At 36.7% G+C, this 26975-nt stretch overlaps 1 protein-coding gene across 2 annotated transcripts in view; it reads right to left on the bottom strand.

The window, feature by feature from the left end:
* The window catches only part of TBC1D23 (TBC1 domain family member 23), a 59644-nt gene that overhangs the window by 24281 nt on the left and 8388 nt on the right, over positions 1–26975 (bottom strand). For both annotated transcript variants that reach the window (XM_047100379.1, XM_047100378.1), the window contains exons 2-9: positions 13588–13699; positions 12121–12226; positions 10641–10845; positions 6485–6608; positions 3296–3420; positions 3155–3201; positions 2211–2314; positions 480–602 (exon numbers count right to left, since the gene is read on the bottom strand). In XM_047100379.1, the coding sequence (XP_046956335.1) occupies positions 480–602; positions 2211–2314; positions 3155–3201; positions 3296–3420; positions 6485–6608; positions 10641–10845; positions 12121–12226; positions 13588–13699 (946 nt within the window). The remainder of the gene's footprint in view (positions 1–479; positions 603–2210; positions 2315–3154; positions 3202–3295; positions 3421–6484; positions 6609–10640; positions 10846–12120; positions 12227–13587; positions 13700–26975) is intronic.

The following is a 26975-nucleotide window of genomic DNA, read 5'->3' on the forward strand; positions in this document are numbered from 1 at the left end:
TAAATGCTAAATTCACCCTTTTAAGTACTTTATACAATATTCTGTTGCTTTGCTAAAAGCAAAAGATTTGGCAATTTACGAAAACAGTTGTCAAGAATAATTCATTATTGACAATTAAAATCACACACAAGCTGGCAGTTTTAAAATAAGCATGTGGGAGCACCTGGATGGCTCAGTCAGTTGAGTGTCTGACTCTTCTCGATTCCAGCTCAAGTCATGATCCCAGGGTCATGGATTGAGCCCCATGTTGGGCTCCGTGCTGAGCGTAGAGCCTGCTTGAATCTCTCTTCCTTCTGCCCCTACTACCAAGTAATGCGCACACCCTCTCTCTCTCTCTCTCTCAAGTAAAAACTTTAAAATATGAACACGTGGACAGAAGATTAAGCACATTAATCCCTCACAGCAAACAGGGAGGAAATGTTGGTTTTTGCATTTAAAAGGGACATTCCCCCAACAAACTGTGGGTTTTCTTTATTTACCCCTTGAAGCTGATTTGCTTGAAGGATCTCTGACACCGAGATGGCCAGACAAAGAGCCTGACTCAGGTCTGCATCGTCATCCTTAATTCCCAACAAACTACTACCAAATAGATGGTGATTATCCTGTTTGTAGAGAAATTTTTAAAACATTATGAAGAAAAAACAAAATCAATCTTTCTTTCAAAAAATATTCTTAATAAACCATGATGAAAAGAAAATAATTATATAATACCCTTGAGTCATGTGATTTTTAAAATTTAATATTGTATCATCTCAAATCTTATAGGCTAATGGCTACAAAAAGGCTATATAGAAAAAGTCCTTGTCAGAGTTCATACAAAATAAAAGGCGATGAAAAACTAAAACATTCTACGTAGTTGTTTCCTATAATATCACCTATATACTATTAAACTATTTAATATCACCTATAAACTATCTAAAAATATTAAATTTTTAAATGGTTACAACTTTTCATATTTTAACATAATAAAAACAAAAATAAGGCATAAATTATGCAATAAACTGATCTACAGCCTGGTTTAATTAGCAACTGCTAGTGCAGATTATTTACTAGGTCTGAAGAATAAAAGCTGTTCCTCTTACAAGACTGAAAAGAGTAAAACTTCTTTTTCATCCAGCATCCTAAACCACTATCCCATCATCTGACTTGTCCCACTTTGTTAGGAGCTGAGGTGGTCTACATAAGGCAATTATTAAAATAGCTGAAATTAGTCCCTAGAAACAAATCTCTTTTTTAATTAATTAGTTTCAGGGGAAATGTTCTTAAAAGATTTTTCTTTTCTGCCTTTTGACACATATTATACTGAACATAATTTAACCTCATCTTGCTATTTCAGCGACATGACCACCAACTAGCAATTATTATTATAGAATGCCTAAAAACAAATAAATAAAAGACAATACTGCTCTCATGGGCACCTGAGGTCATAGACAAATCTGCTTATTTTATAAATGGTAATTCTGTGCCTCCTCCACTATTAGCTTTTGCTTCTTGGAGTTTTACTCTCTAGGACTCACACCACTTGTGTTTCTAATCTGGTGTCCTTTCATTTGAAAGCATTTGTCTGGCCTGAGAAAGGTTCTAAGTCTCTATGTGACTAAAGGATCTTTTGGTCACAACTCTGCATCATTAAAATTGTGCAAAGCTGAACTCCAGATAAAGGAGACATAATTATACATCCTCCATCAGCTTTCTGTAATATTTAAAGTCAAGAAAGCACTAGCATAAGAAATCTCTCCATTTTCTCATGATCAGAAATAATTAATAATCAGAGTGAGGTGAAATGGTTCCTAGCATATGTGTATGCTCTCTTTTCAATCTGTCCCTCCACTGGGGCAAGTATTTATAGTGAAAAATCACATAAAACTGCAACACAGACGACAGAAAAGAGGGGCACCTAGGTGGCCTAGTCAGTTAAGTGCCCAACTCTTGATTTCGGCTCAGGTCATGATTTCAAGGTTCATGAGATCGAGCCCCACCTAGGGCTCCACACTGACAGAACAGAGCCAGCTTGGGATTCTCTCCCTCTCTCTCTCTGCCCTTCCCTGCTCATGCATGCTCTCTCTCTCTCTCTCTCTCTCTCTCAAAATAAATATTAAAAAAAAAAAAAAGAATGACAATCTAGAGTATTTTAACTGAAGTGGACACAACATGAACAATAAAACAATGTACAAAATGTGAAATACTGAAGCTGGTAATTTGTCTTATACCTTCCTAAATGAAGCTGGTGTTTTACTGCAATAATACTGAGCCAGAGAGAAAAGGTCTTCTATATCTTCTAGATTCAAACTGGATGGAGTATTTTCTAAGAACTCTGAAAAACAATTACAGATATGAGAACATTTTTAAAAACTGTGGAAAATACAATCATGAACATTATTTATGTAGCAAAGCTAGAATATCTTCAACATAATAAAAACTACATAAATGGAATGTCAATAGTGAAGCCTTTAAAACTGCTTGAGGAGTAGTGGAGTTTCCCAAAGGAGCTGACACTATTAATGCAATTCTGCTGTTAGTGAAACATCGTTTCAGGCAATCAAATCATATTCATTAGCCTTGATTGTAGCACTGTGATTTATTTAACAAACACATGTTAAGTGCCAGGGCCCCTGGAAACAAAAAGTGACTAAGAAATAATTCCTGACTTAAGGAATTCTGTCTTGTGTGAGAAATGTGAAAATTAACCACTATAATGTTGTGAGATAAACATTATATGTATTATTTATATAATACAAATAATACAAAGTGGCAGTACAAAGAGGAAGTAATAACTAAATCTGTGTGGGGGCTAGAATGGCGAAAACCCAAAAAAAGTACCAAATTTCCACAATGAAAGTAATTATGAAATCTGAGTATTCAAAGGTAAATTAAGAAGGAAGAGGGGAGAAAGAGGAGGGCATCTGGTATGAACAATGAAACGTAAGAAACAGTATATGAAAAGGAACTGAAAGACTGAAAAAAACATGGAAGAAATGAATGAGGATGGCAAAATCAAGGGAAAATAGGCCTTAAGGTCTGTACCTATAGAGTGTATATGAGTTGAATGAAACCTCAGAGTTCTGTAGACTAATCTCTGAAATATACAGATGAGAAAACTGAGTTTTAGAAAATTAAGTGACATGAAATATTTTCTCTACAGTAAGTTACTTACGGATAACTTCTTCTTTGCTATCAGACTCCTGTGCTAAAATAACTTCTCTGTAAAAGAGAAACAAATGAATTTGAGTTAAATATTAACAGAACATCCTGAGACTAGAAAGGCAAAAAAAAATCTAAGCAACTTGATACTTACTTTGCATTAACAAGGATTATTAACATTAAGAAATAAATAAAAAATGGATCTGCTTGTTGTAGATATCCATCCCATATTGCCTGAGTGACTTCAATGGAACAGTAACATGCAAAAAGGCTTCCGAGCTGTAATCAGGAAATGAAATGAGACATAAACCACTGGAAATGACCTGTTCTTTTAAAAGTATGAAAACAACTGTGTAACATTATATCCAATTATCTGCACCTGATACTTAATGTGTAGCTTAATTTTAATGTATGTAATGCAAAGGCAGAATATGTAGATTCAAGGCATAATGACACCACTTACTAGCTGTGTGACTTAGGGCATATTACTTAACCTCTAAAACTCCCATTTCTACTTAAAAGGGGGGGGGGGAGAATACTGCTACCGTTCTTCTACCATTGTTGTGGAGAGATAATTAACCTAGAGTATCTAAAGTCACTAATACATATATGCCATAACATAATAACTGGCATAACTACCACTATAAGGGTACCCAGCATAATTATTATGGTTCTTCACCTACAAGGTAACTGTAAGGATCAAACATGGTTAGTTAAGAACAGAGTCAACTTTCAATGACAAGCAAGGTGACTTGCTGCCAAAGCTTACATGTCCATCATCTGAAATACATGAGACATTTATATCCCTGTGTTTCAGGAGCTCTGTGGTCTTCTCTCTTAAATAAAAGAGCTGTTTAATAAGTTTCTCTAGAGCCTGTGTTTTAAACTGCATAAACTCAGTGATATTTTTATTCGATTTTCATTAGCTACAGAAACAATTCCATTTAGGGGTTTAAATCGAAAACATTTTTAATGGCTAATGGGAACATATACATTGGTGCATATTTTGTGCCAGTACTAAACTACTGTCACATATCCTTTATTATCTCTTATTTAAAATAGTCTCACAACAGTCCTTCAACGCTGACATTTTTCTCCCCATTTTACATGTGAGGAAATAAACTGGTGTTAAACAACCTTCCCAAGCTCAAAGAGATAGTGAGTGGCAGTATTTACACTAGAAAAATGACCTGAGATTCCACAGCCCAAGCTAACTGCCATTACACTTCACCACAAAGCTTTTAAGTATAAAATGTTACTGTTTTTTTGTTGTTTTAAAAATTACTATTACAAATAAGATTACTATTACAAATACCAGGGGCACTTAGGTGGCTCAGTCAGTCAGTTAAGTGTCCGACTTTGGTTCAGGTTATGGTCTCGCAGTTTGTGAGTTCAAGTCCCCCATCGGGGTCTCTGCTGTCAGCACAGAGCCTGCTTCAGATCCTCTGTCCCCGCCCCCCCCCCCCACCGGCCCCTTCCCCACTCATTCTCTCTCTCAAAAATAAGTAAACTTTGAGAGAAAAAAAGGTTACTATTACAAATCCCAAAGATGTAAATACAAATAGAACTGCAATATATGCATACATGCAATATATGGCCATCATTAAAGTCACATAGCCAAACTACAGCTATCATTGCATTGCTCACAGTTGTAGGTCCCTCAAGGTTTAAGAACTAGCTTTAATGGTTTCATCTCATGATTAAAAAAAAAAAAAAAAAAAAGACTCCATTCCACAGACATGATACTAATAGCAAGAACTAGTTGGGGCATTGACTGAAGAGAAACCAGTTGTTTTAGTACTTGGTAAAATCTACTACCGGAACTGAGGACTAATTCAGAGTTGTGGCAACATAAAGAGCATTTCTGAGGCATGATGTGACAGCAGAGACCTCTATAAGGCATCAGAATGCTTAGTTTTTTACTTGAATACAAATAAGTATGAATGGCAATATATGAATCTCAGTGAAACTACAATTTTATAGGTGTTTTATGATTTCAACTCAAAGTGATAAGCCTGTGGCTAACACTAAAGAGTAGGCTGCTGCAGTCTGAGATTTAATATGACAGTTGAAACCAGTTAGGATTCTCTTAAGTACCTTTTCCTGATTGTTTACTTATCTCATCCCCTCTGAGGTAGGTATTATTATTATTCCCATTTTACAGATAAAGAAATTGAAGCTCAGAGGCTAAGTGTTTTAAATCACACAGTTAATAAGTGGAAGAAAGGAATCCTTTCTGAAGAAAGCTAGGTTAAGACATGATCAAAGAGTATGTTTAATTTCTGAATATATATTCTTCTAGGACTCAATCACTGTTTTAGAAAGATCTTCAAGTTAATTGAGAAGAGCAGTTCTCAAAGTGTAGTCTGAGGAGCCCTAGACGTCCCCAAGAGTATTTTTTACAGGGGAGTCCACGAGGTCAAACTATTTTCATAATAACACGTGAACTTTAATTGCCTTTTTCATACTCGTTCTCTCACAAGTGAACAATACTTTTCCAAAGGCTACATGAATTGTGGTACCATCACAGACTGAATAAAGCAGCAGGTATGAGAATCTACCTATTTGTGATCCACCCGAATATTGAGATTTGCAAAAATATAAAACAATGTCACTATTCTAATTTTCTTTTGGAAAATACAGTTATTTTGCATTAGAAAAATAGGCTATTAATGTTAACATGTAATGGATTTATCACTACTTCTAAATGAATATTTAAATTTCTTAGTTTTAATTTCTAACCATCATAATCTGTATAAACTAGAGATCCTGAATAAACATGGGGTATAAAAAGTCCTGACACCAAAGGGTCTGAGAACCACTGACCCAGAATAATAAAACTTCCCATTCAAAATATATAGAATAACAGAGCACTGAGATGTACTTTGTATTTCTTTATATTGATCATTTCTTAATGATCAATATAATCTTAAGTCATTTTCCTCATGTTTGGATATCAATTCTTATACATACCATCAACAATTTAATCACACAAAGTTTTAAAGTGAACTGATACATACCACATATTTACATATATTACATGCCCATATTAGCACATATTGCATACATATATCTCACAAATATTACATATGAATGTACTATCTATGCAATATGAGATACATGTAAAACAAAAGGCTAAACTTCATTTTAAATAATCTGAACTAACATGGTCAAGAACTAAAAAAACCTATTTTGGAAGTACCAATAATTTTACTCCTTTGGTTTAAGTAGTAATGGTCTATAATTTAGTACTTTTCTTTCTCTTCCTTGGGGGAAAATAAACCTAACTATAGTTTTATAGAAAGCTATTTTTCATTAAGTGTTCCTACTTTCACTTTATTACCCAGTTGAGTGCATAGGAGTCTGGAGTAATTTTCTTTGTATCAAGAAAAGAACAAAGCTCAGGCTCATGGTATTGGATGAGTAATCGGAAAAGATGAAATGGTCTTCCCTTCAGAGAACAATCCCTAAAAGACAAGAGAAGCAAGATTTTTGCATTAATGGATCAGAAATGATCATATCAGTAACTAGTCCTCCTGCAACACCCACCTCCTTCTCCCCACCCCCCAAAATGCCTGAACACCACAGCATTCACAGCAAGCCTACCTGATACATCAGCCAGAAATCTCTTGCTAACACCTAATATCCCTGATTTGACAGAAAGTTTGTAGAAACAGCAGGTCTACAGCCAACTCTAAGGAGATTCTCTCCAGCTCAACCCAGGCAGCACTCAAAAGAAAGAACTACAGGGACCACTGGAAAGAGCAGGACCATTTAGGTTATTTTGACAAGTTCTACATCCCAAAAGGAGAACTACAGAGGTCTAAAAAAAAAAAAAAAAAAAAAAAAAGTCCAGCTCTCTTCTTCCCCTCCAAATACAAGGAAACTCCTAGGAAGGCTTTAGGTTAGCTCCATAGTTAACATACTCAATTAGGAATGTCCTTTAGCAGAGGTAAAAGTCTGAAATAGCCACAGGTAACAAAATACTGGATCAAGAGCCTTAGTTGAAGTGGCCTGGGTACTAGTGCTCAGAATGAATCCCAAGAGGTACAAAACACTTTATTAAACAAGAGTGCCTTCTTCCCTTGTGTCTAATGAATCAATAAAAATGTAAACAGCTCAAGGACAGGTGAGCTCAATAAAAGTCAATATTTACTGAGAAAATATCACATGTCAGACACTGTAACAGGCACTTTACAAAGTTATCTAATTTTATCTTGACAAGCAACCCTATGAAACAGTTACTATTATTCTCCTCATTTTACAGATGAGAAAACTGAAGCTTAGCTGTGGGCAAGTAACTCACCCAAGGTCACATAGTTTAAAAAGTCAGCTAAGAGCTGTACACAAAAACTGTGCATTAAACTATTATGCCATACGACTCTTCTCTATATATAATTCAGTATTTCAACAAGCGGTATTTTGGTAGAAGCACAGTCTCTAAAAAAGCAAATTGTAAAGAAATTGAAATGAAGCAAAAGGCTTCATGTGAAAAAGCTAATGAAATGAATGTCACGGTTTTAACATAAAAGCACTGATAAAGAATATTGTCAAATGCTATTTAAGTAGGAACAATGAAAAACAATTTCTGCAAAACCAAGATCTGAGATCAATGCCAGGATTTGGTATGACTCTCTATCTACTTTTTTTTTTTTATATTGTAGATAACAGGGAAATTTTGTAGAGAAGGCCCTAGGCTGTTAATTCAGAAGCCCAGAGACAGAACTGGATTCATACTGGCAAGATTACCTCTTCCTTCATCTGAATACTTTCCCCACTCTAATATATGCAAGGCAATTGACTGTTAAGGCAAGACACGGAAACCTTAGAGTAGAGACATAAAATTGTAGGAACCATTGCCTAGTATGTGTCCCTAGCAGGACATCTCAGGGAGTTAGCTACTGCAACAGCATCTATTCATTTAATAGCTCTGTACTGCAAAGCTACTCTCCACTGCAAGGCACTGTGCTTGACTTGACAGGATTCTACCCATGTTACACTGGATCTGTAATGAGAAGATACATTACAATGGAATTCTTCTAGCAGCATTTTGTGGGGCTGTGTTCTATCCAGAGGCATTAATGCTGACCCTGCCTGGAGTGCTGTATTACATGTGGAACTCATAGAAACAGTACCTGGAGGAACCTAACAAGATAGTGTACTATACAACTCAGGGTAAAGCCCCCTCCCCTACTATTACTAACTGCCACTACCAACATAGTCTCTAGAGAAAAAGTTGGAGCATCATGTCCCTTTCCATCACTAGCTCTGTTACACCGAGCAGTGGTAAAATACAAGCAGTTGAGAAACCTAGTGCCACTGAATGATTCGTAAGTATGAATTCCAGTCTTGCTCTACCACGACCACAGTCCTGATTCCCAGCATCTCTGGGTCTGTTTTATGTATATGAAGCACTGTGGCTTCAAGGTAGCAAAGAGGTTCTCTACCCTGGGGAGTTTTTAAAAAATATGAGGCTCTACCTAGTGCACTTATAGTTGAAACTTCAAGGACCCACATGTTTTAAAAGTTCTTGGGCTAAACAGACATTTCCCCAAAGAAGATACACACACTGCCAGAAAGCACATGAAAGATGCTAAACATCACTGACTATCACAGAAATGCAAAGCAAAACCATAATGAGATATCACTTCACACTCATTAGTTTGGCTATAATAATTTTTTTTTTAATGTTGACAGTGGAAAAAGTGGGATCTTCATTCACTACCGGTGGGAATGTAAAATGATATACTTATGGAAAAGGCTGGCAATTCCTCAAAAGGTTAAACATAGAGTCACAATATAACTCAGCAATTTCACTTCTAGGTACATACCCAAGAGAAATGAAATACATGTCTACACAAAAACTTGTACACAAATGTTCATAGCAGCATTAGTCATAACCAAAATGTGAAAATAATCCAAATGTCCAACTATTGAATGAGTAAATAAAATGTGATATAGCCATGCAATGCATGTAAATTCACAGACACAGAAAGATTGCCTCAGGAAGTGGTTGCTTAGGGCTGACAGTGTTGGGGGAAAATGGAGAGTTGACTACTAATGGGTACAGGATTCCTTCTTGGAGATGAAAATGTTCTAAAAAATTTTGTGGTTATGGCTGCACAATCCTGTGACTATACTAAAAAACAATGAGCTATACACACAGTAAAAGGATAAATTTTATGATCTGAAAATGGTATCTTGAGCTATTAAAGAAAAAGTTATTCAGTGGTTTCTAACAAGCAACCAGGGTGGAAAACCGTATTAGTTAAAACACAGGTGGCCATCCAAACTTAGGTTCAAATCTTGACTCAGACATACACCAGACGTGTAATCATGAGTAAGTCTTTAATCTCTTTCTTTGCCTCAGTTTTTGTACTTGTATATCAGAGATATACAAGTATAGTATGTATCACAGAAAGCAGTAAAGAATGGTAGTCATTTAACTACCAAGCTCCAGAATAGTAGAGTTCTCTACTTTGGCTGCACATTGCAGTCAACTGAGAAGCTCTAAAAAAACAATGATGCCTGGGTGCCCTTCTCAGAGATTTGATAGTCAGATATAAAAATACGCATCAGGATTTTTAAGAGCTCCCTCAAGGACTCCAGTGTGCATCCAAAATTCCCTGTGCAGATTATGTCAAAAGTTCCTCTTCGCTCTGAAATCCTGACTACCTAATCGGTAGCACAGGGAACTACAAGAATTCTTTCCGGCCTCATGGATGCAGCCCCTGCACTACCTCTCCTCTGGCCCTCCACACCTGCAACCATCTAAACATCTACCTATCTAGTCTCAGCCTAAGGGTCACTTGCCCAGGGAAGTCATCTCTGACCTCCAGGACAAGTTAGGTCGCCCCCACTGAATATGCCCTTAGCATTCTAAATTTCATCTTCCTAATACTCAGCACACTCCTAATTACTTGTTCAGTGCCTGCATATATAGGATTACATTTCAAGCTGTAATGCTAGCACCTCACTTAAGGCAGCACTCCAAAAATTTTACTTTTCGTATAGACACTATAATGTTATTTTTATAAGGAAAGAAATTATAATAGGGATACTACCAAAAGATTGTACCAACTTTACAAGCATAAATTCTTAACCAAAGAACCCTTTAAAAAATGTTTACAACCACAGAAATAAAGTCAAATAACAGTTAAGATCCAAATACTTGAACCTTTTACTTTACCACCAAAGTAAATCTAACTTTAGTTCAAAACAAATCAGACTTTTATTCATTTAAAAACTATTATTACTGGGGCGCTTGGGTGGCACAGTCGGTTAAGCGTCCGACTTCAGCCAGGTCACGATCTCGCGGTCCGTGAGTTCGAGCCCCGCGTCGGGCTCTGGGCTGATGGCTCAGAGCCTGGAGCCTGTTTCCGATTCTGTGTCTCCCTCTCTCTCTGCCCCTCCCCCGCTCATGCTCTGTCTCTCTCTGTCCCAAAAATAAATAAACGTTGAAAAAAAAAAAAAACTATTATTACTAAAACGTGTTTTACCTGGGGATGTACTTATTCATGATAGCATAAAAGCAGTTGTATAAATCGCTGCGTGGCAACTGAAGATGCACCAATGGTTTCAGTAGATGTATCCAGCTGAGGGATGTGCTGTAGTTAATGTTACGTGATTTACAGTAAAAGGTGATTACGGATTCAATATCCAAAAGTAATTCTGTTGCTTTCTCTTGTGGCACTGAAAGCTGTTCTAGAAAATAAGTGTCAAAATTAAGTTACCAAGGGCCTGTTAGAGACTCAGTTATTGCAAGTAACACTTGTTTTCAAACACACAATACTTCCTTAGTGTACTCAGAGCATGACAAGGGCAAAAGAAAACTACGCAAAAGCATGTTTCCTTTTATTTAGTATTTACTAGCTATTCAGTATTTAACTCAATAATACTTGACCTATATATATGTTAAACATAAAAATGGGCAATCCGAGGTACAGAGGTAGGAAAGATGCTTAACCCATATTCCTGGAAAGCAAAAAGGTGTTTTCTAAACAAAAGATTATCATCTACCCAATGATGGGCAGCTGTCACTATAGCTTTGTCAGAGAAGGTTATTAATTCCCTACCAATAAATTCCCTTTCCTTTGAATACACTAGCAATAATGTTTCTGTTGTGGTTAGTACACAAAAGCCTATCTAATAAAATTTAACTAAATTGTAATAAAAAGAAAAACAAAAAGACACTAAGGACTATAGATGAATTTAAAAATACAAACTAGGGGCGCCTGGGTGGCGCAGTCGGTTAAGCGTCCGACTTCAGCCAGGTCACGATCTCGCGGTCCGGGAGTTCGAGCCCCGCGTCAGGCTCTGGGCTGATGGCTCAGAGCCTGGAGCCTGTTTCCGATTCTGTGTCTCCCTCTCTCTCTGCCCCTCCCCCGTTCATGCTCTGTCTCTCTCTGTCCCAAAAATAAATAAACGTTGAAAAAAATAAATAAATAAATAAATAAATAAATAAATAAAATAAATAAATAAAAATACAAACTAAATTCATTTAAGCTTGAAAAGACCTTGTGGAGTGACAAGAAACCTTTTCATCCACGACTTAAAATAGTTTTGTGGGTTTTTTTTATTACAGATCATTACCTATGATCTGCAATAGTTTATAGGTAAACTTTTAGAACACAGACCCCTTTAATGTGAAGACTAAAGATCATACAGACCTTTTCACAAAAAAACAATTTTAAAACTGCAACAAAACTATAAAGGTACCAGAAGAACTGAACATATAAGCCAAAAAACAAAAAAAAAAAACAAAGAAAACCCTACACTAAAAATTGGGCTTTCTTTCTTATAAATACTAGATATTACTTCATAAGAATTTCCAAAGAGAAGTCCTACGACTGTTTACTAGCCGTTCACAAATTTAACATATCCCAAACTGTAACAAGATGATTCTATTAAAGAGTAACTCTTCTACCTCACAATATTATTTTCAAAATTTTTCAGTTTGAAAACAATTATTAAACTTACCGATAAACTCTACACAATCTTTGTGAATGGCATTCTGTTCTGGCAAGTCTAAAATACCATCCCATGATGCCAAACTATCACCTTTTCCTGCAACATTTAGAGCAATCTGGAAGAAAGATAAAAGCAATTAGCTTTGTATGTCATGTCTCATTTTTAGAAAATATACTGTAATAATGGAAAGTCCTGAATTTTGAAATAATAATACATACTTCAAAGATTACAAAGTAATGTATTTACACTCCACCAAATGCTGATCCCTTCAGTCATATCATAATGAACACAATTATTTTAAATCTCCCTACATTAAATTTTACTACTTCATGTCAATCCAGTGAATAGCATACACAAATTTATTTCAGCAAACATCATCAATATTATAGACTGAATGTTTGTGTCCTCCCACAAAATTCAGATGTTGAAACCTAATCCCCAATGCGATGTTATTTAGAGGTGAGGCCTTTGGGAGGTGATTAGGTCATGAGGGTGGAGCCCTCATAATGGAATTAGTGCCTTCATAAAAGAGACCCCAGAGAGCCCCTATCCCTTCAGCCATGTGAGGACACATTAAGGAATTATTATTTTTTTTAGTTTAATGGTATTATGCTTATTTTAAAAGTCTTATCTTTTAGACTTTCGTACTAAAGTATTTTAGTGTGCAACCAAGGATTTGCTTTAAAATAATCCAGTGGGTGAGACAGGGAGGAAAGCATAGAGATACTAATCACACAAGACTGGCCAAATATTAACAGTTAAAACTAAGTGATGGGTCATGGGGGTTCATTATGTAAGTCTACTTTTGTATGTGTTTTAAATTTCTACAATAAAACATTCAGAATGCTATGTACAATTATTATTCCATTTCTGTTACAGATATATGTGCAGAGAAGAAAAAATAAAAAGATATATACCAAGACATTATTATGTGTTTTACCCATAGGTGATAGGCAGTAGATAGTTTTTATCTTATCTGCTGCTTGTATGTTTTAACAAACAGTATTTCTTTTGTAATCATAACAAAATCTTAATTTAAAATTAAAAAGTGACACATGCACTACAGAACAGATGAAGAGGAAAATAAAGCAAAGTAAAATGTCCTATAATTCCAACACACAGAGAGACCTATGTCCTCTCCCCACCTTGTCTTTAATACAGCTGAGATAATTCCATGTCTGCAATTATAAATCCTATTTTACTCATTGGTTGCATTTTCCCATTTCATTAAACAATCTTTATAAACATCATTTGTAATGACTACAAAAGAAAAAGCATTGCCCTTCAAAACCTATATTATTAAATAACCAAACATGACAGAAACACACCATTTAAGTTGCTCTGTTTGATAAATTCTCTAGATGCAACATGGTCAGAAGATGATAAAGTTTTCTGCAACTTAGACAAATGAACATAAAAATTCTCAAATGTTATTCTTAAGTGATGACATTTTGCTTTAGTTTTCAGTTACTTTACCTTCCAAACTTTGGCCCTCAGATTAGCAGGTAGTGGTCTTCCCTGAATTATATTTCTCAAAGTTTCAAGATCACAACCTCCTGCTTCCAGAGCTTCTGCAAGATCTTTTTCCCTAAAAAACAAGTCCTTAATAGATCAATTCTACTTATTTTTTTCTTATTGAAGATTAATTTATAACCATGGCCTATTAAAGGCTGTGTGTGTCTACGAAGAAAAGGTTCTCAGTAGCCAAAATGTAATGCCAAGACATACACAGCATTTTGTTTCCTTGGAAGGGAATCTAGGGTTTCATGCAATTTACTCTTATTTTGCACTTAGTTCTAACAAGCTCAGTTATGTTTTCTAAAATTAAAGAAATTTAAAAAGAGAAGACAGCACAAGCAGGATGACAGCACTTAAAAGTCACAGTAATATTACTATTCATGGTAGTAGTACTGACTCACACTTTATAGAGCACTATCTTTGTGCCAAGCAGTGTTCCAAATACTGTCCAGGTGTTATTTTGATTCTCACAACAACCCTATGAAGTAACCACAATCATCACTGGCCCCAGTTTACATATGCAAAAGTTGAAGCAAAGAGGGGTTATATAGTTTATGAACACTCATCTAGTAAGTATTCTAGCCAAGATTCCAATTTTAACAGTCTGGTTCCAGAATTTATGCTCCTGATATTATGCTAAATAGTGGCAAAGAGGAGAAATCATAAAATTCTGCCAAGAATTCAGTGCTGTATGGGAATACTTAGTACATAACTCACACAGGTATCATGCCTAGAGCTGTGCCTAGCTTACAGTAAGTGTCCAATAAATGTCAGATGAACAAAAAAAGTTCTAATGGCATCACCATTTTATATATTAAATATATATATATAATATATATATTCTTTTAAAGAAAAAGAATACATCATTGAGTACATCAGCAAGCAGTTATGTACAGTCTGCTAGGTTTAAGGAGAAAATTAAACATGAAATAAATTTTATTTTTGTTTGTATATGGTTAAAAAGAATATATTTTTCAAAAACTTCACAAACATTATGAATTGTTTTTTAGCCATGAAATAACCACTTAAAATAAGTAATTCTCTCAGAATTCTCAAAAGCTGAGTTTTAGTCATTGTTTATAATTTTAATGTACAAAACATAAGAAATCTATATAAATAAAAATCCATAACTCAGCCAGACAATTTCTAAAAATCTTTGAAGCAGCCTGAAAGAGTCTCCCACTACAATCAGGAAACCAAGATTTTGTCACATTGGGGGTGGGGGGGGTGGGAAGATGGTTTTGAGGAAAATAATTTACTACCATTTCACATTCTCTTAATAAGATAATGTAAATCTCCCCTACTGACAGGATTCCAAGAATATTAGTTTAAATGGGTAAATTTACTAAAGTGTTACCCTCTTAATGGAATGGAATTAAATGAAATATATATAATCACTTGGGATCATATTCAAAACAAAAGTAGTGATCAAATTTTAGCTACTACAAATTCATAAGAACAAGAATATAACTAGTAACCACGCAAGAAACATTTTTTTTTCCTTTTGCTATGTGGTCACCAAAGTGTTGGACAAGAAAGTGAGGGAAAAAGATTTCAAGTCTACTGTTCAGAAATGCTTCAGGCCTATAGTTGATAAAGAATGGGGTTTATCTCTTCTCATCTGGTCAAAATGTACAAGAGAGCCTGTTAGAATGTGAAAGGTTGTTTGCAACCATAAAACAAAGAAAATTTAATGTGATCTTTGAGAAATAAATACCATATTTTTAATGATTAAATATGTAAATGAACTGTAAATACCATCATATGAGATAGAATTCTTCTACCAAATAAATGAAGAACTAGAATTTTTCTATTTTTCAGGGCAAAAATCCTTGGTTTCTTTTTGAAGTAACTTTGCCAAATCCCTTACTATTCCAGACAACAAAGTCGGTATTCTAGGGCAAAATGCCCAACCCTCGACATACTTTTTAAATCATAATAATGTACAAGCACATCCCTGTTGATACAGCTGCTGTTGTAGTCTTTGATGCTGCCCCCAGGGAACCACAAACATGGTCTCCAACAGTACAACCATGAGCAAGAAACCAGAATACGCTCCAACTTAAGTAGTAAAAGGCATCTCTCACAAACTAAATTAATGTTATCTTCTGAACAAAGTATTCAAAAGTTCAGTTATCAGACCTTCAACATTACAAATGCACTTGTAAAAAGTAGCAAACAGCTGAAAATAGTGACGTTAAATAATTCACGTAAGGGTCAAGTTCCTATCGAGAGCTAGGAACTCTATGGCACTTAGCTATCAAATAGAACTTTCCTTCCCCCTAAACCAAGTTTCCTTCTACTTTTGAGCAAGCAATACCTAACATTCAAAATCAAGACACATGTCTGGGGGGATATGATGGTGGGGGGGGAGTTTATGGTTTTTTAAATCTTCTTTGAGGTGAGAATATTCAAAGTCAGAGTGGCTACAATGAACAAATTAGGACACTATAGACGCTGGAGAGGATGTGGAGAAACAGGAACCCTCTTGCACTGTTGGTGGGAATGCAAACTGGTGCAGCCACTTTGGAAAACAGTGTGGAGGTTCCTCAAAAAATTAAAAATAGATCTACCCTATAACCCAGCAATAGCACTGCTAGGAATTTACCCAAGGGATACAGGAGTGCTGATACATAGGGACACCTGTACCCCAATGTTTATAGCAGCACTTTCAACAATAGCCAAATTATGGAAAAAGACTAAATGTCCATCAACTGATGAATGGATATAGAAGTTGTGGTTTATATACACAATGGAATACTACTTGGCAATGAGAAAGAATGAAATATGGCCTTTGGTAGCAACGTGGATGGAACTGGAGAGTGTTATGTTAAGTGAATAAGTCATACAGAGAAAGACAGATACCATATGTTTTCACTCTAATGTGGATCCTGAGAAACTTAACAGAAGACCATGGGGGAGGGGAAGGGGAAAAAAAAAGTTACAGAGAGGGAAGGAGGCAAACCCTAAGAGACTCTTAAAAACAGAATAAACTGAGGGTTGATGGGGGGGTGGGGAGGGAGGGGAAAGTGGGTGATGGGCATTGAGGAGGGCACCTGTTGGGATGAGCACTGGGTGTTGTATGGAAACCAGCTGACAACAAATTTCATAATCAATCAATCAATCAATCAATCTTCTTTGATTATGGTGGCTTCTTACTAACCTCACAAGCCAAAGGTTGGTAGAAACGTACTGGGGATTCAGATGGCTCTTAAAATAGGAAAGTATAGGTCTTGTCCATTTATCCTAGTTAAATCTGGAAAATAAGTAACTGTCTACTTTGCTAGAAGGTTCAACACAAAGCAAATCCAAAGCTTTGGGGTTGCCAAGTAACAGAAATGCATCTCTTCCTAACTCTATGACATTGAAAACCATACTATTTGTTAGTACGACGCTACAGGTTATTGTTGATGACCTATCAAGGACACATTTTCAAAGCCTAAATAAAACAACAGAATTTCCCCTCACCTGATGGTTTGTGGCAACATCACCTAAACACTGTAACCCAAGTTGCTTTAGAATTATAGCAAGGCAAACAACGTGACTAAGTTCATATGAAGTTAATGTTTATTCAAACTAGCAACTGAATTTTTCTTCTTCAACCAAATGGTGAGTAACTTCTAGCATATGGAAGCATTTGCACAATGCAAGTTAAAGGGGTATGATGGGGGGGAACATGAATTTTTAAGCACTACCAAATTAAATACAGATTTCTAAATGCTTCTAGGATTAATAAATTCAATTTAAATTTTTGTACATAATTATTTTCTGAATATATTGAATCCATTCAAAATTAACATTTTTAAAAGCAACTAGGATTATGCATGTTGTGTTCCTAAAAGTCAAAAAGTCAGAGAAAATCTGTCACCGAAACAAAAAAAACTGTTTATTTCACTTTTTTCTAAATTGTTTTGCCCATAACCACATTCTAAAAATCTTCTTTTCCCTATAATTTCAAAATTTATTAAAACTTTAGCTGTACACACTCCAAACAGGAGGTGAAAACAACACTTAGTTTATCTCTTATTTTTTTACATGTGTCTTTCTGCACTTAAACTCTACATCCATTATCAGCCATTCTCCACTCCTCCCCACCCTACTCCCAGCCTCTGGCAACCACTGATTTACTTTCTGTCCCTACACACTTACCTATTCTGGACATTTTATTTTTTAAAGTTTATTTATTTTTAAGTAATCTCTACACCCAATGTGGGGCTCAAATTCACAACCTCAAGATCAAGAGTCTCATGCTCTCCTAACTGAGCCAGTTAGGTACCCCAATTCTGGACAGTTTATATATGGAATTTTATTTATGGAGTCTTTGTGTCTGGTTTCTTAGCATAATGTTTTCAAAGTCTATCTATGTTATAGCATGTATCAGTACATGTTTTTTATTGCCAAATAATATTCCACTGCATGTTATACTACATTTTATTTATCCATTCATCAGTTAATAAACATTAGAGTTGTTTTAACTTTTTAGCTATATGACTGTCTCCTAATTTTGAAAATATGTATCAACAGTTAAACTACTTAAGTGTATGATGCATATGCATCATTTATTATTTATTCTTCTTAAGAAGGTCTGGAAGAATTTAAAAATCAATTCTATTAAAACTTCACACCTCGGAGTGGCAGAAGCATCTCCACAGTTGGAGGGAGAAGAGCCTGGCAGAATCAAGGTGCGTGTATGTGAACTGGGGGAGATAAAATGGCATAGGCACGGAGGGGAAAGAACACTTTCTGTGGAGAGACAAAAGGGAGAGAAAGAAAGAGGGGTTGTGAAAGTGCAGCATCCATTTAGCACAAAAGGAAAAACCTCTCTGGACCCTGGACAGGGGAAAGAGATATACAAGAGTACCAGTTTTTTGGGGGTTTTGTTTGTTTGTTTGTTTGTTTGTTTGCAAACAGCCTTTGGAGCTGAAATTTGGAGGTTTCGTAAGTGACTGACTTTCTCTGGAGCGGAGCCAGGAGCCCTAGCACACACTCCTGGGGAGAAGGAAGCCAGCCGAAGTGCACAGCCCGGTGTAGCGACCTCAGGGCACGCTAGGAGAGAATAGTCCCCTCTTCCAGAGTGCTCTGGGAAGAGGGTTTATTGCCTCCCCAAGGACAAAAGACCCTGAGGGTACCAGCCAAAAAGCCTTTTATCAGCAAGACCTTGAGGCCCTACTCTGGAACAGGGGAGAGGAGCCACACAGAGCTGGGTCCTTTAAGATTCGAAGTTTTGAATCCCAGCTGAGTGCCTAGAAGGAGCAGGAGAACTGTAGAGCAGGGAAAACTGACTGCCCTCGCTATTCTGAGGGCTGCCTGAACAGCGTGGGTTGAGACACCTGGGCCGGGGAGGAAAGATTGGGGTGTTTCCATTTTCCCCCCAACACCAACATGGTGGGACTTCAGAGAGCAGCACAGCAGCCCCCAGTGGAGGCAGGACACGCTTACACCAAACCCCGCCCCTCTGTGCCTGGTAACTGTTTGTTTATTGGAGCAAGACTGGCTGACCAAAGCAGCTGGCCTCTCCTCCAGACCAGCACAGCCACCTGTCCCAGGCACCAACAGACATCTGTTTCTTTTTCTTTCCTTTTCTTCTTCTTTCCTCCCTCTTCTTCTTTTTTTCTTTTGGAATCAGGCTCATAGTTTCTGATTTGTTATGGTCAAACCATACATACATACATACATATATATATACATTTATAAATATATATTTTTATATTTATATATATTTATAAATATGTGAATTCTTATTTTATACATTTTTAATTATTTAATTATATTTATATTACTTATTATATAATTATTTATATATAATATATATTTTTTTTGATTAGGCATTTTTATTCTATTCTTTTATCACATTTTCTCTTTTGTCTTCTTCTTTATTTTCCTTCCTCTTTCTCTGGAATTAGCCTTATAGTTTTTTGATTCTCTATTTGGTTTTCTTTTCCCCCTTCATTTTTCTCTTTTTATGGAATTAGGCTCTCCCCCACCCCCCCTGCTTTTTTTCCCCAGAGTTACAACAAATCAAAGCACACCTAGTTAAAGGTCCAAACACTGCACCATTACAAGCTAGGAGGAGCTCTGCAGAGGACTGACTAGTGGGACAGAGCAGCCAAATGCAACAAAAGAGTACATGCAACATATGCCAAAAACACTTCCTGGAGTGCAGGCCCCAGGCAGCATATGACTCCTTTTAAATATAGTAGTACTCAAAGGTGCAAGACACATAATAAGCTCTTAAAACACACAAAAGACAGAAACAGCCACAATGACAAAATGGAGGAATTCTCCCCAGAAGAAAGGTCAAGAAGAAAGCAAAGCCAGAACATTACCCAAAACAGATATAAACAATATATGTTAACATACATTAGAAGAACAGTCATAACATTAATAACCGGGCTTGAAAAAAAGCATAGAAGACACCAGAGAAATTCTTGCTGTGGAGATCAAAGACCTAAGAACTAGTCGGGATGAATTTTAAAATGTTATAACTGAGATCCAAAATAAACTAGATACAGTGACAGTGAGGATGGAAAAAGCAGAGGAGATAATAGGTAAAACAGAAGATAAAACCATGGAAAATAATGAAGCTGAAAAAAAGAGGGAAAGGAAATTACTAGATCATGAGAGGACAATTAGAGAACTAAGTAATTCCATGAAACGAAACAATATCCATATCATAGGAGCCCCAGGAGAAGAAGAGCAAGAGAAAGGGGCAGAAGGTTTATTTGAACAAATTATAGCTGAGAACTTCCCTAATCTGGGGAAGGAAACAGGCATCCAAATCCAAGAGGTACAGTGAACTCCCTTCCAAATCAACAAAAACAGGTCAACACCATGACGTATCATAATGAAATTGGCAAAATACATAGATAAAGAGAGAATTCTGAAAGCAGCTAGGTACAAAAGGTTCTTAACCTTCAAGAGTAGACACATAAGGTTAGTAGCAGACCTGCCCACTGAAACTTGGCAGGCCAGAAGGGAGTGGCAGGAAATATTCAATGTGCTGAATAGGAAAAGTGTGCAGCCAAGAATCCTTTATCCAGCAAGGCTGTCATTCAGAGTAGAAGGAGAGATAAAAGCTTTCCCAGACAAACAAAAACTAAAGGAGTTCATGATCACTAAACTAGCCCTGCAGGAGATCCTAAGGGGGACTCTGTGAGTGGAAACAGCAAAGACTACAAAGGACCAGAGGCATCACAACAAACATGAAATCTACAGATAACACAATGGCAATAAATTTGTATCTTTCAATAATCACTCTGAATGTAAATGGATTAAATGTCCCAATCAAAAGACATAGATATCAGAATGGATAAAAAAAAGTAAGATCTATCTCTATGCTGCCTATAGGAGACTCATTTTAGACCTAAGGACACCTGCAGATTGAAAGCGGGGGGGGGGGGGGGGAGGGCTGGGTGGCTCAGTCAGTTAAGCATCTAACTTTGGCTCAGGTCGTGATCTCGCAGTTTATGAGTTCGAGACAGCTCTCTGTGTTGTCTCTGTGCTGACAGCTCGGAGCCTGGAGCCTGCTTTGGATTCTGTGTCTCCTCCTGTCTCTGCCCCTCCCATGCTCATGCTCTGTCTCTCTCTGTCTCTTAATAATAAATAAACATTAAAAAAAAAAGTGAGGGGATGGAGAACAATCTATCATGCTAATGGATATCAAAAGAAAGCCAGAGTAGCCATATTTGTATCAGACAAACTAGATTTTAAAATAAAGACTGTAACAAGAGATGAAGAAAGGTATTAAATCATAATTAAGGGGTCTATCCATCAAGAAGAGCTAACAATTATAAATATTTATGCCCCCAACATAGAAGCACTCAAATATAAAAATCAATTAGTCACAAACATAAGCAAACATTGATAATAATACAATAATTGCAGGAGACTTTAATACTCCACTCACAACAATGGACAGATTATCTAGGCAGAAAATCAATAAGAAAACAATGGCTCTGAATGACACATTGGACCAGATGGACTTAACAGGTATATTCAGGACATTTCATCCTAAAGCAACATAATACACACTCTTATAGAGTGCATGTGGAACATTCTCCAAAGTAGATCACATACTGGGTTACAAAACAGCCCTCAAGAGGTACAAAAAGATTGAGATCATATCATGCATATTTTCAGATCACAATGTTATGAAACTTGAAATCAACCACAAGAAAAAAATAGAAAAACCCCCAAATACATGGAGATTAAAACTTCACATCTATTAGAATGGCTATTATGAAAGAAAGAAAGAAAGAAAGAAAGAAAGAAAGAAAGAAAGAAAAGAAAGAAAAGAAAAGAAAAGAAAAGAAAAGAAAAGAAAAGAAAAGAAAAGAAAAGAAAAGAAAAGTGTTGGTGACAATGTGGAGAAAGTGAAACCTTGGGCACTATTGGTGGGAATGTAAAATGGTGTAGCCACTATGGAAAACAGTATGCCTATTCCCCCCAAAATTAAAATATAAAAATACTGTATGATCCAGCAATTCCACTTCTGGTTATATACCCAAAAGAAGTAAAAGCAGGGACTCAAACAGATATTTGTGGACCCATATTCATAACAGCATTTTTCATAGTACCCAAAGGTGGAGCGAACGCAAATATCCTTCAGTGGATAAATGAAATGGGATACACACACACACACACACACACACACACACACACACACACACACACAAATATCCTTCAGTGGATAAATAAAATGGGATACACACACACACACACACACACACACACACAGAGGAATATTATTCAGTCTCAGAAAGGAAAGAAATTCTGACACATCTACAACATGGATAAATCTTGCATACTTTATGCTAAGTGAAATAAGCCGGTCACAAAAACACAAATACTGTACTTATTTGAGGTATTTAGAATAGTCAAAATCACAGAGACAGAAAAAAAACAGTAGTTGTTAGGGACCGGAGGTGGGTCCGGGGTATGGCAATATCCATTAGAAAAAGAAACAAAATTGTGAAAGGTGGCTACTTCAGAGAAATGAGATGGGAAGGACATTTACTTTGCACATAGCATTAGTCAGTAAAGCATTAGTTAGTATATACATACGTATATGTATATATTAGGTTTATTTATTTTGAAACAGAGAGACAGAGAGAACAGGGGAGGGGCAGAGACAGAGGGAGAGAGAGAGAAAATCCCAAGCAGGCTTTGCACTGTCAACGCAGAGCTCAACGCAGGGCTCAAACCCACGAACCATGAGATCAAGACCTGAGCTGAAGTCAAGAGTCAGAAGCTTAACCATTGAGCCACCCAGGTGCCCCAAACTTGAGTATATTTATAATATTGATTATATTTGTATCAATATTGTATTGATTATATTTGTAGTGTTGAATAATTTAAATACTTATGGATTCCTTTTTAACATTTATACTCTTTCAGTCAACAAAAATTGAGAATGAGTAAAATGATTCAGCTAAAAGCATGTTCAAAGCAGTGCTTATTATAACCATGAAAACAATGTAGCTCTCTTAAAATGAGGAACTGATTTAAATCAGTAGATGGAATACCAGGCAACAATTTAAAATGCTGAAAAACAATTAATGACATGGAAAATGTTCAACATATTAACCACAGTGTAAAGTGTAAAGTTTAAAACTAAGGGCAGTTTTAAAATTAACATACAGCATATATATTCAAAAGAAATAGTACACTATTCCTACTCCCCACCCACTCTTTCCCCCACACACGGGGAAACTATTTAAAAAATAATAAGGGATGCTTGGGTGGCTCAGTTGGTTGAGTGTCTGACTTCAGCTCAGGTCATGATCTCATGGTCTGGTCTGTGAGTTCGAGCCCCGCATAAGGCTCTGTGCTGACAGCTCAAAGCCTGGAGCCTACTTCCAATTCTGTGTCTCCCTCTCTCTCTGCCTCTCCCCCTTTTACACTCTGTCTCTCTCTCAAAAATAAACATTAAAAAAAACCTTTTTTTTGAGGGGCCAAAAAAATTTTTTTAATGGTCTAAGATATATTATTGTTTGATAAAAATAAAAATTTAAAAGCTGCACTACTGAGGAAATCATTAAAAACCCAAAGCCTGCTATGTAAACATCCTAAACATGCTATTTCTACTGCATAGGATATTACTCAAACTTCTGAGTCTAGTAGCATTATTAAACAGAGCCAAGAGATAAAATGGACTCAGAACTTCTTGCATTCACAGATGTAAAGAACAATATAGCCTGTGATGATTATTCTCCTTTCCTCAAACATTTTCACCGCATTTGTTTATTCAACAGGCCCTATACATGACCTACTCCCTTTCAAAAAGTCATCTCTCGGGGCACCTGGGTGGCTCAGTGGTTAAGCATCTGACTGTTGGTTTCAGCTCGTCATGATCTCATAGTTCATGGGTTCGAGCCCTGCATCAGGCTCCACACTGACAGAGAGGGGCCTGGTTGGGATTCTCTCTCTCTCTCCCTCTCTCTGCCCTTACCCTCCTTACACTCTCTCTCTCAAAATAAATAAACTTGAAAGCAAACAGTTAACTCTCTCCTTCCTTTTACAATTCAATTTCCTGAAAACAGTAGTCATCATTCATCTCTAACTTACTCTCTCCCCATTCACTTAAACCCTTTATCCCTCTACTGAAACTGCTCCAAAAAGTCATCAGTCATCTCAGTCCTTGTCCTCTTTACATATCTGCAAAGTTAGATTCTCTCCGTAAAACACTCTCCTTCAGTTCCCAGTAACTTTCCTATATCTCTCTCTAACCCTTGTTCTGAATTCTTTCCTTCCTTGCCAAAAGTACTCTTTTCTTCAAACCTTCAATAAATTATATTGAGCACCACTACCTGCTGGCGACTGTGTGAGGCACTGGAGATCTAGCAATGAACAAAAAGTCCTGCTCTCAGGGTGCCTGCGTGGCTCAGTTGGTTGAGCGTCTGACTTTGGCTCAGGTCATGATCTCACTACTCATGGGTTCGAGCCCCACATTGGGCTCTGTGCTGACAGCTCAAAGCTTGTAGCATGCTTCAGGCTCTGTGCCTCCCTCTCTCCCTGTCCCTCCCTCGCTCATGTTCTGTTTCTCTCAAAAATAAACATGAAAACAAATTTTTTTTCTTTAAAAAGTCATGCTTCATGTAGCCTACATTCTAGCTGGCTACTCCAAGGTTTTATCACAAGTCCTATTATCTAAAACCCACTCATCAAAAGCAGCTCCTTCTGAAGTGTAGTCTGTTGGAATTTGTTTGGCACAAACCTCTGATCAGTTACTTAAAACTCAAAAATGACCACCAACAGACTGTGTAACAGTGTCAAGTTGCACATATTAAGTTGTGGTTTCATGACTTACTTTGTGTTATTTCTTAATGCCCAGCTCGTGAGACATCAGCATCAAAAGCTTTGTCTGAACTTATTTTGCTATTGTTGGCACACTGGTTACAAATTACTACCATACCAATACTCCTTAATTAGTTCCTAAATATTTTGTGACATTTGTTAGAAATAGAAATAACACAACCTTGTTACACATTCACTTGTACAGTAGATATACAGATGAAGTTCAGTGACCATAAGGTATGCATAACTTATAACTGCATAACTTATTTTTATTTTTTTTTTCATTTTTTTAATGTATTTAAAATTTTTTTTTTCAACGTTTATTTATTTTTGGGACAGAGAGAGAGACAGAGCATGAACGGGGGAGGGCCAGAGAGAGAGGGAGACACAGAATGGGAAACAGGCTCCAGGCTCTGAGCCATCAGCCCAGAGCCCGACGCGGGGCTCGAACTCACGGACCGCGAGATCGTGACCTGGCTGAAGTCGGACGCTTAACCGACTGCGCCACCCAGGCGCCCCTTAATGTATTTAAATCCAAGTTAGTTACATATAGTGTAATAATGATTTCAGGAGTAGAATTTAGTGATTCATCACTTACATAGAACACCCAGTGCTCATCCCAACAAGTGCCCTCCTTAATGCTCATCACCTGGTTAGCCCATCCCCCCCACCCAACACCCCTCCAGCAACCCTCAGTTTGTTCTCTGTATTTAAGAGTCTCATATGGTTTGCCTCCTTCTCTTTTTTTTTATCTTATTTTTCCTTCCCTTCCTCTATGTTCATCTGTTTTGTTTCTTAAATTCAACATATGAGTGAAATCATGTGGTATTTATCTTTCTCTGACTTATTTTTTTTAAGTAAGCTCTATGCAGGGCTTGAATCATGACCCTGAGATCAAGAATCACATGCTCTACTAAATGAGCCAGCCCGGTGCTTCACATGTAACTTATTTGTAAATACCAATCTCGGAGCGCCTGGGTGGCTCAGTCGGTTAAGCATCCGAATTCGGCTCAGGTCATGATGTCATGGCTCATGAGTTTGAGCCCCACATCAGGCTCTGTGCTAACAGCTCAGAACCTGGAGCCTGTTTCAGATTCTGTCTCCCTCCCTCTCTGCTCCTCCCCTGCTCGTGCTCTGTCTCTCAAAAATAAATAAACATTAAAAAAATTAAAAAATAAATAAATGAATACCAATCTCAACCCATCAAAACTTTCTAACAACGAATAGTATGAGACACATTAAGAAATGACCACAACGCCTTACAATCTGAGAGCACAATCTGGTAACTGTGAAATCTTGAAGTTCTGGATTTTTGTCAGAATCAACATACTTTTTACAGCATTTTAACAAGTTGTATATTTAAATGCCAAGGGAAAAAACATCTCATTCACCAGCTTTAAAAAAATTAGTGAAACTTTGTATCAGGATCAGATCCACAAAAGCAGTTTTAGGAGATTCCCTTATCAAATAATGCAATCCTCTCCAGAATTTGTTAAAGCGGGATCTTGTGCCAAATAAAGAAAGTGTAAATTTAGTCCTCTATGCTTGATAAGCCAAACAAAAAATTGTATCTACAGTATTTTAGCACTGTGCAACAGGCAAAGGAGACAGATCACAGAACGCTGCTCTGTAAACTACTAAAATTAACTACAAATGGAACAGATGCTTTAAATCTTCAGACTTATTTTTGATCCATAATCCATGTAGATCAAATTGCACCAATGGTACCTATGGGGTGTGCCCCTTTTGCTAAGAAAAAACTCAGGAATTTTTGCCTCAGCCAAAAAAAAAGAAGAAGAAGAAGAAGAGGAAGAAGAAGAAGAGGAAGAGGAGGAGGGGGAGGAGGAGGAGGAGGAGGAGAAGGAGGAAGAAGCTGTTTGTCATTACTTTACTTTAGATGTGTAATGTTGCAATGCATTTGCTGTAAGACTTTGCTTACAAAATGGAAGAACATCTTCTCTACTAATGAGAAGCTGACTTTACAGAGTGCTCTAAATCCTTTCCTCTTTCATGCTTCCTCAAAATAAAAAGTTCCTAACATACTGTTCTTT

This window comes from Lynx rufus, unplaced genomic scaffold, assembly GCF_022079265.1.
Source record: "Lynx rufus isolate CCGP_SWC_20201006 ecotype Redwood Valley unplaced genomic scaffold, mLynRuf1.p SCAF_5, whole genome shotgun sequence".
NCBI classification, from domain to species: domain Eukaryota; kingdom Metazoa; phylum Chordata; class Mammalia; order Carnivora; family Felidae; genus Lynx; species Lynx rufus.